This window comes from Zootoca vivipara, chromosome 4 (assembly GCF_965207765.1).
Source record: "Zootoca vivipara chromosome 4, rZooViv2.hap1.1, whole genome shotgun sequence".
Taxonomy (NCBI): domain Eukaryota; kingdom Metazoa; phylum Chordata; class Lepidosauria; order Squamata; family Lacertidae; genus Zootoca; species Zootoca vivipara.
The window spans coordinates 33,329,927-33,344,336 of record NC_142587.1 but is presented as its reverse complement, the minus strand read 5'-3'; the positions used below and the strand labels follow the sequence as shown (position 1 = coordinate 33,344,336).

The following is a 14,410-nucleotide window of genomic DNA, read 5'->3' as shown; positions in this document are numbered from 1 at the left end:
ATTCAAGCCATGCTCTCATTTCAGGCAAGCACAAAACGATGCACAAGCAAATAACTGTCTAGCACCTTTCACTTGGGTGCAAAACCATGGAAAGCATCTAAAATTACTTGTCAACTGACAAGAAAGACACGCAAGCCTGTTTCATTCACATCTTGAACCAAGGAGGACTACTTTGCTTTACATTATCAGCCCAATAAAGCAAATATATTCTAGAGCAATATTTGTGGAGTCCTGTAAAATATATAGTAGAGTAATTGGATATATTTTTGTCCAAAAATGTAGGATTCCATGGCTCATGAGACAAGTGTTGTGAGAGGATGAAGGGCAGCCATTTTGGAAAATGGCCTCCATAGACTCCCTCAACATGTTCAAGATGTCTACTTACATTTATCTTGTTTCAAAACAGGGATTTTGCCTCATATAGGTCAGCCATAAAATTCCTACATTGGATTATTCCAGAGATAGGATTAATAATATCTGAAGAATTACAGCTATGTTTCATTTTAAAAACCACTCCTAAAGCCATTTAAAGGCCTGCTGAAATAAAAATGTCATGAGATATCTGGCCAAATGAACCTCCCAGACAGGATCAGGCATAGAAATGCATTTCCTGCAAGTAGAGATGGAGTAGAAAACTGATTTTGTTTCTGTTTTAATTCATGCTTCTTGAACCAATATGCAAACAAAAATACAAACAATCCTTCAAAATTTACGCTTCTTTGAATTTTACAATAGTGTTCCTCAACCAAACAATACGTATAAAAATCATTATATTAGAAGGGAAATGTGCATGAAAACATATATATTAGTGAAATGTATTAACAAAAATTACTTGCAAAAATGTGTTCATCAGTAAATGCGTAAAAAAAACTCCCACTGACAAGCTGAATATTCACTAGGTTTTTTGTTTTGTTTCATTAAAAAAAACAAATTTACAAATTTCTGCAGAAATGCGGAGAACTGAATTTAAGACTGGAAAATTTAGAATCTTAGAGAACCAAAACTGACAGGTTCACCCATCCTTACCTGCAAGTTTTGTCCAGATCACAAAGACCTCTCTACCAAGTAACTGTCCCCTCTTCTTTCATCCCAAACTATACAAGACTATGGATGAATTGCCACTCGGTGGTAGGCTAAGGAAAAGCTTTAACTGTGCAGAATACAGCCTGCAGTTCATATCCTACCCTTTCCTGATGAAGGCACATGACAAAGCCTGGATATAAAAATGACAGCTACCGGAACATTATGGCAACATCGTGTATTTTTGGTTGGACCAAAGCATTACTTTGCTTTAGCCAGTTTCTCACATATCTCTAGATTGTTGAATCTGTAGAACAGTTCTATCTTCAAATAAATGGTATCAGAAAAATATATTTTTGTATGTACGCGTAAGTATCCATAACCTGGAAACATGGCAGGTTACTTTAAAACTATGGAATGAGATTCCACTTATATTTCACAAGGAAACACGCCACGATAATGGAATGTTTGCTCTGCAGAATTAAGGAGTAGGATGTTTACAGTGGATTTGTCTTGGTCTTAGCAACTTGACCTCAGTGCCGAACTTCATCCTTGAATGTACCCGGTAAGTGGAGAAGTGCTGGCCAGCATAGACATTTCAGAACCAGTCCCAGGGTACAGCTGAAGTATAGACGAGCGGCACCATCTAATGGTGAATGTGATACTGTTCTGTGAGAGAAGCGTTGATTTGTTTTCAAGTTCAGTGCAAACTTGCTCACTTCCCCCCTCCCCCCAAGTTTTAATCCTTTATTTATAATTCGACTAAAAATACATACATATTCAACTAAAAATGCATTCAAACTAATTATTCAACAGAGAATTTATTCGTAAAATTTAATTCATACAATACATCAATTTTCATGGAAAAAGAAGAAAAGAAGAAAGAAAAATTGACCCATAAATGGCGAAGAAAAAAGAAAAGAAAAAAGAAAGAAAGAAAATAAAGCTAAGAGTAGAAATAAAGAATAGGGGGGGGGGAATATGAGGCAAACTTACTTTCTTAGACATTTTAATTTGCATTGCCCTTTCCCCTTGACCTCATTGCTTATAATGTTGCCTGCCAACTTAGGATAACACTTCACATATCTGATGTGATGAAGTGAACTCCAATTCACCAAAGCTATACTGAATAGCTTTAAGGCTCCTCTAAGCTGATATCCTACAGTTTTTTGGGGACTGCAAACCTCTGGAGGGCATCAGCTTGCAAGAGGCTGCTTAGAAGTGCCAGAATGCTCTTTGTTTTGACTGCAACAGAATATCCGCCCAAAATCATTACACAATACAATAGCACATAGATCCATCTTCCAGGACTGTTTTACATTTAAATAAATCCTGCTCATTAGATATTTCTATTAACTAATCCAAGGATCAAAGAATTTAATTGATAAGTCTTTTCTTTCTTTGATTAACGACTTGCCATTTGCAAAATAATTCATTTCAGAGAAATTTAATATAGAACAGGGCTAGTCTGAACAAAAAATAAGATATCACCATCTGTCAAAAGGTTTTCTTTTGTTTCCTTTCTTTTTGGAATATACCTCCAATTTCAGATTAACGCAATGTTCCTTAAGGGGTGAATCATGCTCCAGAAGTGGATTAACACATTTTTAACTATGAACTACTTTTGCTTTCACTACTGTGTATTTTGTAATACTGTAATGTTTTAAACTTCTGTTAGACGCCTTGAATCCAAATTTGGGAGGAAGGCATAATATAAATACATAAAATAAAATAAACAAAACAATTTGGTCTCATTCTTTGCCTTGGAGCCAGAGTGGAGGAGACAAGGGGACTGGATTTCTATCATGAAGCCAGCAATACAAATTTCCCCTTAACAACTCCACACACAGAAATGCACAAGAAAACAGACCCCACCATTTACCACACACCATAGCAGACTTGGAATTTGCTTTACAACATGTGAGCGAAGTGTCCTCTGGCCACTGACTCTATCCTAGCCCTCTCTCTTGACCCATCATCTCATTGACCCTGTGTCTCCTGTACATCTGTCTTAAGACATCGCCCTGCACCTGTGTGATGTTTTCATTTCCCTCACTAGATTAGCATTCCATGACTGATTTTTTCAACACTTCACATGATGTCACAGTGGCCCAAACCAATGACTAGTAGAATATAGCTACGAATATTCACTATGTAGACTGTAAGGCATGCTTAAACTGAAAGGGATTCTAGACTGAAAAGGCCAAGCAGGCACTCTCTTTCCCTAGGCTGCAATTAAATAAATTAGTACTGTAACATTTGACAGTTATTAGGTTGCTATTGATATTATAATTGCAACTGTGAGTTGGATAGATATTTTTAACTTAAACCAAACCCTATCATTTTTATTCTTGCTTTATTTGCCACGTCTGATAATAAAGCTGCAGGGACTATATTATTTTCTTCCTAAAATGGCATCATACAGCTTTCCAGTTTTCTTGATTTCAATCTCCCTGAAGCCAGCTGCGGTGAGGAGGCTGCTGTACTCGGCAGGGGTCCGCTCTTTCCCTTCAGTCTGAACCAACATATTAATGGAATAGAGCTGGCTTTCCAAAGGCCCGCTTCTGTCTTCATTCACAAGTGTTTCGACTAGTAAAACGCCGCCACCTGGTTGGGGAAAACAAGATTCATTTTGACACATTGCCCGGCCTCATCTTAATCCTTTAATGGGTCTATAACCTCAGCCTAAGATTTCAAGAAAAAGAGAGCACCCAGGAATGAAGATGGAGCTACGTGAAACAGAACAACAAGGATTTAGACCAGTAAGCAAAGTGTGGGTCTCTATACTCTTCCTATAAACCAGAGCTAGCTAATGAGGTGCCCTCCAGATACTGCTGGACTACAACTCCCATTATTCCTGACAATGACGCTGATGGGAGTTGGAGTCCAAAGCCTCTTGAGGCTGCCAGGTTGGCTATCCCTACTATAAAGTGAACATATTCCATTAAAGTAAAATGATGTATTGTTGCTGCCATGATAAAAACAACCATAGACCTTTCAAGACGTTATAGAAAGGCTAAATTGATTGATATAGGGAGTGACAACGCCAGACTCATCTTGTCATACATGTGACCATTGTGAATTCTATAATATGATTTGTCATAGTGCTGTTTAGCTTTTTTTTTTTAGTTGTTTTGCTAATAGTGCTTTATATAATTGTTTTACTGGTGATGAGTTAATTATTCTATATGATTTATGTTGCATTTGTGATGATCTGTTACTGTTATTTATTGTTTGCAAGCTGCTTTGTAATTCATTTTAATGAAAAGCCACACAGAAATATAATCAATCAATCAATGTGTAGAAAGAGAGATGCTGCTCTCACAATGCCACTGACCACCATGTTCATTTAGTCCTTCCGTAACTTCTGAAAAGGGATTACAACTAGGTAAAGGTAAAGGGGCCCCTGACCATCAGGTCCGGTCGTGTCCGACTCTGGGGTTGCGGCGCTCATCTCGCTCTATAGGCCGAGGGAGCCAGTGTTTGTCCGCAGACAGCTTCCGGGTCATGTGGCCAGCATGACAAAGCCGCTTCTGGTGAACCAGAGCAGCACATGGAAACGCCGTTTACCTTCCCGCCAGAGCAGTCCCTATTTATCTACTTGCATTCTGATGTGCTTTCGAACTGCTAGGTGGGCAGGAGCTGGGACCGAGCAACGGGAGCTCACCCCGTTGCAGGAATTCGAACCGCCGACCTTCTGATCAGCAAGCCCTAGACTCTGTGGTTTAACCCACAGCGCCACCTGAAAAGGGATTACAACTACAACTGCACTAACATTTCAACTACTTTATTTCTAATGTCAAGGACAGCTACGTAGACAAACTTAGGAGTCTGTGCATGCTTGGTGGGATTTTTGAATATTTCCTCCCCCTTTTAAAAGCAGGTTCCCATAGCCTATCACAACTATTTTTGAAACCCTTCTGAGCTTCAAAAATAGTCAGGTGGCAAGAGAAATGCTTCCTTTGAGAGTAGAAAAAAGCTTAGCTGGGCACATGGGACCAGTTGCTTGTTGCTTTGAATCTCGGTTTTTGATTTGAAAAAGTAGCATAAATAGAAAGGATCAGTAACAGTTGCAGAAAAACTCAAGAATGAAATAGACAGCTGCACAAATAGATATGGTTCTCAACGTGTTTTCAAGAAACTTCTTATCGAATGATATCTTTAGAGCTTCTTAATAAAATCTGTTTGGGGCGCATTTGCTGCTGCAGTTCACCCCTTGATAAAACGTTTCCTTGAAATATGTTGAGAACCAATAACTTCCACCCACCTACACAGTGATACTTCCTGTTTCTCTTCTCTCTCTCTCCCCTCCAACCTCAAACAGCTTGTAGCCCTCCAGTACTGATTTAAGGGCTACAGGGAGAGGAGATGAAGGAGAAGCCTGATTGCATGAGTGATATCTTCTTGCCTAGCCTGCCACCAATTCCACCACCCCTCCTTCTGTGGTTGGAAGAATGCACTGAGTACATTAAACAGTCCCAGAGAGATAAAAAAAACCAGAGCTTGGTTTTTTGAAGTGACAAATGCAATGTCTAGCCAGGCTCTTGTGCGTTATCATACACACGTGCGTACCAGTTTTGCAAGCCTTCTGCACCTTTTTGAGAAGCTGCACACATTTCTCATCTGCCCAATCATGGAGGATCCTTGCCAAAATATACAGGTCAGCTTCTGGAACTGGGTCTGCAAAAAAATCTCCTGCATGAGACAGAAAACAAACATTAATTTCCGATTAACCGAGCATCCAGCATGTCAATAAAACATGGAATGGGTCCAAAGTAGCTGAGATCAAAAGAAGATTCGCTGGTGTTTATTTTCATGCTTGAGCCAGCATTAAAGTTCTCTGCGGGGAGGACGGGTTTTGTAACAGTTGAGATGCACCATGTTAATAAAAGCATCTAAACTACATGTTTTCTATTTGTTGGACACAAGGCATGTGCGAAAGAAGGAGCAGTAAGTCCAAGCAATACAGGCACTTTCTGTATTGGGGTTCCATGTGAAGATGGTCTATCCTGTAATTAATTTGGAGAATAGAGGTTCTGAGATTATAATTTAATCTATTTCATTCTTTTTTTCTGGAAGAGCCAACTCTAAAAACCACCCAGTGACTTATCTGTTAGGCAGTGAGTGCTTTTGCAGTCATATATAAGCTCTAGCTCCAGGTCACATTTGTATGGCCCTTCCGAAATGTCCTAGAAATCAAATATTTCAACTGTGGGCAGGGGGGTGGGGGATAGCCTCAGGAAAAAAAGGCACAGTATTAAATTATGGGGCTACTTTCTACAGAGGAGGGTAAAGGAATTTGTAGTAAGGAGCAACGCTCTCCTCCTCAACCTAGTTATCTCAGAAAACACAGAAGAAACCACCATCTTTACCTTCGTGAAAAGTGATCCGCTGTTCCTCAGAGGACACAAAATGCTTCTTTGCTGTCTGTACTACTTTAGGCAGGTCGAAAATTGTGACTGAACAATTTGGATATAGTGAAACACATTCCTGGGCTAAAGCACCAGCGCCTCCTTTTTGAAGAAAAAGGTATTAAAAAAACGCACAGTAATGAGTTAGGAGGAGGAGGCAAAAAAAAATAACTAACTAACCAACCAACCAACCAACCCATTATTGGCACAGCACTATTTTGTTTCTCACATCCTTTTTGAGTATGGATGGGCCTACCACTGGGTTTCTTACCATTTTTGGCAGGGAGTGGTGCCTTCTTCATCTGAAGTGACATAAGAGTTTCGACAGTCTTGGCCTGGATAGGACCACACCCCAAGCTAATGTCCTCTGGCACGCACCCAGCATGAAATGAGGTCACACTCCACAAACCTCTTTGATGGCACAAGTGGTGCTAGATCTTGAAATCAGCTCTGCCACTACTAACAGGAGCCAAGATACAGAAGGAAATATTTGGTTCCTCTACAGAGAAGGCCCTCACTAGCCCCACTGGGTGCTGCAAACTTCATTTTCAAATCCTATAGGTATCATTGAGGCCAACACGGTTATGTACTAGAACATGCCAACCACTATAGTAAGGTCAGGTTTGGACAGCTGCCCAGTAGGCAAACTGGTACTCCTGAGTACTGGATTGCCTCAAGCTGCCATAGGAGTAACAGCTTGCAACTCTTAAAATTCATGCCAGTCCATAAAATAGGCCCGCCGTGTTTTTAATGCCTTCATTAAACCAGGCAGTTGTCTTAAAGTGCAAGTTTTTCCATGCAAGATTTTAACATTTCTCTGTGTGTGTCAAAGGAAAATTATTAAACGGCACTTACCTCCAAGATCATATATGACAGGGAACGAAGAAAGATCAAATGCAGCTATCACATCTCTGCCACATATGCTCCAAATTGCATTCAATCCATACATGAATTTTATCATTTCTTCCTCTGATCTAGAGATTTGAAATTGCACAAGCAATAAGCTCATTGCAAATGCCCGCAATGATTTACTGCTATGTAAAAGACATGGGCAGCTTTTCTGCCACCCTAATTAAAAAGAATTGCATATTCTTTAACACACCCATGAGATCTTTGTGCAGATGGCCCCATTCATTTCATTGGAAGGAGCAGCTCTGTAAACAGACACATGGACCTGCTGTTTCTATTGCACAAGCAAGGCATCCTTACAGAAGAGCTTGTATATGATTGTGCTTGGAAAATCTCTTAAGAAACCAAGAATTGGACCATGACACCCTTGCCTCAGTTAACCATATACTATTAACCTCCAAAACAGATTACTGCTATTTATAACCTTCACAATAACCACCGTTGCTATCAAAAACAGCATGCACACAAAGACATTTGATCAGGGACAATCTATTGTGTTTTAGATAAAACTACTATGGGGAAGCCTTACCTGTAAAGTGCTTCGAAGACGTCTTTTGATGAAATGCCAAATGCTCTCTCATATTGGTTTTTCCCCTCCCTTGAATTAAGGGAAAAAAATCTTGATAAATTCAACAGCTAACGTTAGAATGTCATTTATATTATGTAATACTGCCATACTCAAGAAGAATCCTGAACAAATGCCTAAGAATGTTTGCATGATGTTGCTTATAGAGTTCACTTTTTCACAGGAGCAGTGATCCTGAAGTAAGCTAGCTTAAAAAAAAAACCATCAAAACATTCAGGAACCTTCCTGGGAACATAAGAGACAGAAGCTTATATATGCCTACATCCCTAGCTGTATCAAGAACCATAAATGCAAATTAGCGGTGCCAGCAATTACCTTATCTGGAATACAAATTTGCCTAGCTTATCATTCTTAACAATATTGCAAATCAAGCTTCTCACCCCCTAGGACCTTCTCTGATTTGGAATGTAAAACAAGATTCTGCAAACACAAACACACACACACACACACACACACACACACACACCAACTATTCAGTGACCTTGACAACCAAAGCCAGATAAGCTTTGTAGGCACATGCATAAAAGTTGTGCCCAATGAAACTCTCACAGCTGTCTCTGAACTATGTGAGCCAGACAACCCAACCAAGCAGCCTTTTGCTTGGCACATATAATCTGCTTTTGGTCAATTACTTTGATTTGTTCCTTGTGAAGGTTTCATGTAATTGATGTTTCTCACCCAGCGCTAAAAACCCTTTCTTTCCCCACTGAATGTATTTACACGGTTGTTGCTGTTGTTTTGGCTAGGAAAGGTGGAGATAAATTTCAAGGCCACTTTCTTCTCAAGCCGACATAAGATAAGGTGCCTATCTGCGGAGCATGAACATGTGCTAACGTAAGCCAAGAGAGATCTCTTAGAAAACAGATGTGTGTGTTTTTCCAAACACATGCCGAGGAAGCTTGTAATTGCCAAGTGCATTCTTAATTGAGCCAAAGGGAATTGTTCCATCACTGGTGCACATGGGTGATACAGGATGCTTCTCTGCCAGAGCTACGCTTGATAGTTGTTTTGAATTGAAGGGAAATATGGATTTAGTTAAGCCTTCTACTCCTTCTGAAACAACTGACAGGTGTTAAGAGGGTCTCCAAAATGTCTTGAGCTCAAGTGCCTTCCCATTTTTAAATATTTATTGCTTTCTCTGGATTATGGCAAATGACCAGAACTTGAAGATAATGGAAACTTGTTGGGAAGCGTCTACTTGGAAACTGGGCAAATGGGCCATCTTAAATTTGCATTAATTTCAGCTGAACTTGGAAAATCCTCTTACACAGCTCCCAACCATCCATGATAAAGAACTTAGTATTACTAACAACAGCTACTTCAAAGAAATCAGTAGAACCATATGGTGGTCCTCATTTGCTGAAAAATCCACCCCAATTTCCTTTGTTTTCTTCTGGCACAAACAATAGAATCAACTGGTATCTCAACACCTTCGTGCCAGTTCCTCATTGCTAAGTATCCTCCCGAGAATTCTCTTGGTAAATAGTGCTGTTAGGACAAAGCATTCCCTAGCTGGTTTCCACACACTTGCAAAAAAATAAATCTTCTTAAGGCAGAGTTAACAATATCACAATGCTAGCACTTGGTGTGTGGTATAAAAAATAAAGTAGTAGTGTAACAATCGTAACTATACCAGTCCTGTTTGAACTATTAGCACTTCAGCATCCAACAGTAAACAGTAGTTCTCCTGAAAAAGATCCATGCAAAGGGAATAATGCAGTGGTTCACTGCAAGGTTTTGCAAAGGTTTCAGTTTTCAATTATCAACATAAGCTTCCTCATCGTTCACCTTACCTCACAGCATCTGTCAAGTAGTGCCAGCACAAATAGATGGTTTTAGAATAGTACATCAAGTTATGATACTGAGACTTCGGACTTGATTTTGTGAGGTAGAGATTTGATATTTCCGTGTTTCCATAAAATGCTGAAGAGGAAAGAAGGCAAAGTCAATATTTAGCACAGCGGTGGTGATATCTGCAGCACCATCATCTTAAGCACAAGAATAATGCATCTGCACAATTTATTTGTCCAGCTTATTTTTTTGATGCAATCCTCTTCTAAATCTACACTACACTAACTCTGCTTGCCATTTGCCAAAATATACATCAATTTTGGGGATTTAACAGCATCTTGGTGCAGCTCAAAGTAAACTGCCTGGAAGCAGAAAAAGATTAGATGCCCTCTTGTGTGTGCACAACACACACATTCAGCCTTGGATGTTTCATTAAAGCACGGGTGTCAAACACAAGGCCCGGGGGCCTAATCCGGCCCGCCAGACCTCGTCATGTGGCCCGCGTAGCCGCCGCCGACAATAGCCGCTGACAGTAGTTCTGGAGCCTGCGATTGGCCGAGGGTCAAAACCGGGGACGGGGCTGCAGGCGGAGCCCGGGGCGCTGGAGCCGCGCTGACGGCCTTGGCCAGGGAATTTCAATTTCGAATGAGGCTGAGGGAGGCGGTGGCACAGCGGCCAGACAGGGAAGTGAGATGCAGGAGGAGGAGGAGGAAGCCCGCCGAGGAGGTAGGAAAGCCCTACAGGCGCCGCCGGCAAAGTTGGTGTTGGGACGGAGCAGCGCTGGATTTTTTTTTTGGCGGGCTTTGCTGTTGTCTCCGAGAGCAAGTGAGGCGGCACTGGGGAGCCGCCGCCCGCCGCTTCCCTTCCTCTCCTCGGCTGCATCCGGGAGGTGGGCGAGCGAGCGGGCGAAAGGGACGCGGAGTGAGCCAGAGGGGGAAGTAGGCGAAGCGCAACAGTTGCTCTCTTGATTCCCTCTTCCCCCGTTTTCTCCTCATAGACACTCGGGAGGGTGCCTGGCTTTTGCTCTGCCCCCCACCCCCGAGCTGCCCTTTGGCTTCTCAGTTCCGGCGGAGCTGCTCCCCGGGGGGGCTGGCCGGGAGGGAGCCCTACATCACGAGGGGCTGAGAGGAGGCGGCGGCAGAGCGGGAAGAGCAGGAACCCGTGCCGTTGCCGCCGCCTCCTCTCAGCCCCTCGTGATGTAGGGCTCCAGATGGAGTCGCCTCGCGGTTTGAGTAGGTGGGAGGGGATTTTTTTTGGGGGGGGGGAGGTTTTCAAGCCTCCTCTGCCTGCAGTCCCGGTAGGGAGAGGCGGCGGCGAAGACGACAACAGCGCAGGTGGGGGGAAGAGCAGCTCTGAGGTGAAGATGCACGTCCGCTGGGGCTGCCGCCGCCTTCCTCCTTGGGAAATCCGCTGCCCTCCCTCAGCGCGAGGGGAAGGGACTCTGGCGCTGAGGAGGGAGGATGCAAAAGCAAAGCAGGGAGTTGGCGCTGCACCGCATGTTCCTGCCCCTCTCCAAAGCATGGGGTGGGTTGCAGCGTGTGGCATCCTGCCTAGCGGGGTTTGGGTGTGCGCAGGGCGGGAGAGGGAAGCCCTCTTTCCATCTGCAGGGTTTTAATCCCAGCAGTGGCTTTCTCCTTCCTGCCGAAGGTTTAGTTGAGCCCCCCCCCCCCCGGAAGCCGTCGATCCCCACCTTTTGTTCAAATTTCCCTCGTTTACATCCCCTCCCACACACGTGCCACGACGCAGGAATGTGATCCGCGTGGGGGCGGGAATGAGCTTACATTATTACAAAAAACAGTAATAATTGAATGCAGTGACAATAATTTATAATAATAAAGAGTGGACACATAGTCCTACAGACACAACCGGCCCTTTGAGGGTGACCAAACTGCTGATGCGGCCCCCGATGAATTTAAGTTTGACACCCCTGCATTAAAGTCTTTCTGTTTTGCAGGTGGGAAACAGGCAATCATTTAAGAAAGAGCTAGAAGTGGTTTGAGAGTCACCTTCTATTGTGCATTCATGCATCTATATATATATTGCCCTCCCCCTTGCTTGTAGCAAACACAGCTTGCAGATCATCAAAACAATATAGAAATAGGCAAAACCTATTTACCAAAGCTGAAAGACAGTTGAGCAGGTGAACCAGAACCAGCAATCTCTATTTCAAATTACTTTCAACATTATTAAGAAATGTTTGTTGCCCACTGGCAAAGCAGAAGGATCCAGGCTCAATCCCTGGGTTCGCCAGACAGGGAAAGACTCTGCTTGAAACCCTTGAAAGCCAACACCAGTCAGGATAGGCCAGCCTTTCCCAAACTGGGGCTCAGTAGGTGCTTTGGACAACCTTGACCATTGGCCATTCTGACTCAGGCTGATGGGTGTTAAGGTCCTAAACATTTGGGATACCCAGGTCGGGGACAGTTGGTGTAGGCAAGCTGGTTCCTTCCTATATTCTTAAAAAAAATTATGGTCAGTTTCTAGGCACATAATATGCAGAGGCCAAAACAGGGGTGGCTGGTCATGTTAGATTCATAGCTGCCAAGTTATCCCTTTTTTTCAGGGATTTTCCCTTATGCTGAATAGGCTTCCTCGCGAGAAAAGTGAAAACTTGGCAGCTATGGTTAGATTCCTCTGACATGGTTACCTCCTTCCTTTTTCACTTCTGCTCTCAGCAGCTTTAAACCCACACAGGCATCTAGCAACCTCTCCATTCCCTGGAAGCTGCAGCCCAGCTGCTCTGCAATGGCCTTTGAGGTCAAGAGATCTTCCGACTCTCTCAGCAGATCAAATACTCCCAGCTCACAGGCAGCAAACATCACCTAAAACCAAAGGAACGGGCAGGGATGAAAGAAGCAAAGAGAGAAAGCACAGCAGTGGCTAACAGTGCAGTGACTTCTCACGAGTAAGTCTTATGGAATTCAATGAGGCTTGCTCCCAGGTAAGCAGGGTTGGTTGGGACGGCAACCTACAGTCGAATGGCAGAAAGAATTTTAAACTGACCTCTGCAATGCATTGTTGAGGTTCATCTAGGTCTTTGTTAAACTAAACATACATAGCCTGGATGCATATTTTTCTTGTGGGATTTTTATTGTTACCATAAAAGGTAACAGTTAAGTCCAACTGTTACCATAAAAGGTAACAGTTAAGTCCAACTGTTACCATAAAAGGTAACAGTTAAGTCCAGTCGCGAACGACTCTGGGGTTGCGGCACTCATCTCACTTTATTGGCCAAGGGAGCCGACGTTTGTCCAGCATGACTAAGCCACTTCTGACGAAACCAGAGCAGCGCACGGAAATGCCGTTTACCTTCCCACCAGAGCAGCACCTATTTATCTACTTGCACTTTGATGTGCTTTCGAACCGCTAGGATGGCAGGAGCTGGGACCGAACAATGGTAGCTCACCCTGTCACAGGGATTTGAACCACCGACTTTCCGATCGGCAAGCCTGGGGCTCAGTGGTTTACACCACAGTGCCCCCTATTTTATTGTTGCCATACACAATAATAAAAACAGTATGTCGCAGCCACAGCTGCAAGTTGATGTCCTCATTGTTTTTATCCTGGCAACAGGCTCCTTTTAAAAAGAGCAACATACAGTATATGCTTGCTTCAATATCTTGCTTTGCCACAGATTTTGATGGGATAATTTCCCCCTTGGGGGTAGTTTGAAGTTATTTATTAATGATTTTCTAGCATCTTTGAAAACTATACTTGTTCCCAGCTTCCTTGTGGGTTTACAAAACCTTTGCATTTTTCTATTGATTGGAATTGCATATCGCCTACAGAAGAGAATCTCTTTTTTTCCTCTCTCTCTCTTTTTTTAAAAAAGGTTCATATTAGGAATTTTCCTATTTCACACCTGTGAAGACTTTCAGATGTATATAAAAATGGAACTGTGTTGACACCTCTTGCTCTCTTTCCACAGCGAAATACTGTTGTTAAGAAACAAGGCTAGATTCTTCCTGGAGGGCACAAGCTGTAAGCACTAAAGCAAATGATCTCGTTCTACAAGCAGGCACTGAAAAGGTGGGAAAACTCTATGTGAGATTTACTTTAAGCGACATATTTGCTTGGTGCTGGATTTTTCCAAATTTGATATTCAGAGAAATGTCAAACATGCTTTGCTTTTAACATGTATGGACTTCAGATTACCAAGAGATGCAAGCTGTTGAACACAAAATTGAAACAGACACAGGTAAATTAAAAGATTCACCTCTATAGGTGCTCTAGGTTCTGCACACATCCACAATAAGAAGAAAAAAAGCATCACTTCCTAGTTTAAATTTTCTTGAGGCATATCATTTGTGACCCTTACCTTTGATATGAAAAATCCATTCTGGTACTGAATTAAGAGACGAGGATATTCGAGGTCCTCTGCGGAGCTCATTTTTGTTCACTGCACTGTGAAAAATCCTCTTTCCTTCTTCATTTAAATAAGCCTCTTTAGCCTGCAGGCACAGATGATTCTGGGTAGTCCAGTTTAACTGTACTAATACCACTCCAGACACATTTAGTCTTATTACCACAAATGTGTTGACGCAAGCTCTCCCTTCCAGAGCAGTGTTGTGGGTTCATTTACTCGAATTGAAAACACCACTAGCCAAAAGAAGGGTCTGAACTGTTGTTAAATATATTAAAATGTGAGCACTGAATAGCTCCAAGTGTGCAAGACCATTCGACTATGTGAAAG

The 14,410-nt window shown here is 42.5% G+C and overlaps 1 protein-coding gene across 1 annotated transcript; it reads right to left on the bottom strand.

Annotated features, from left to right (window-relative positions):
* Positions 1–1,823: 1,823 nt before the first annotated feature.
* On the bottom strand, positions 1,824–14,122 carry ASMT (acetylserotonin O-methyltransferase). The gene is made up of 8 exons (XM_035116140.3): positions 14,036–14,122; positions 12,365–12,539; positions 9,720–9,849; positions 7,870–7,938; positions 7,287–7,405; positions 6,393–6,533; positions 5,593–5,715; positions 1,824–3,627 (listed from the first exon to the last, which is right to left on the bottom strand). Exons 1-8 carry the CDS (start codon positions 14,105–14,107, stop codon positions 3,416–3,418), a joined length of 1,041 nt encoding a protein of 346 aa, XP_034972031.3. The 5' UTR covers positions 14,108–14,122; the 3' UTR covers positions 1,824–3,415.
* Positions 14,123–14,410: the final 288 nt, after the last annotated feature.

Excerpts from the sequence above, each read along its gene's own strand:
- ASMT (XM_035116140.3), bottom strand. The coding sequence starts at position 14,107 with ATGAGCTCCGCAGAGGACCTCGAATATCCTCGTCTCTTAATTCAGTAC. Across the intron at positions 6,534-7,286 it reads TGTCATATATGATCTTGGAG|GAGGCGCTGGTGCTTTAGCC; the intron begins GTAAGTGCCGTT and ends TTCTTCAAAAAG. Across the intron at positions 3,628-5,592 it reads GCAGAAGGCTTGCAAAACTG|GTGGCGGCGTTTTACTAGTC; the intron begins GTACGCACGTGT and ends TTCCCCAACCAG.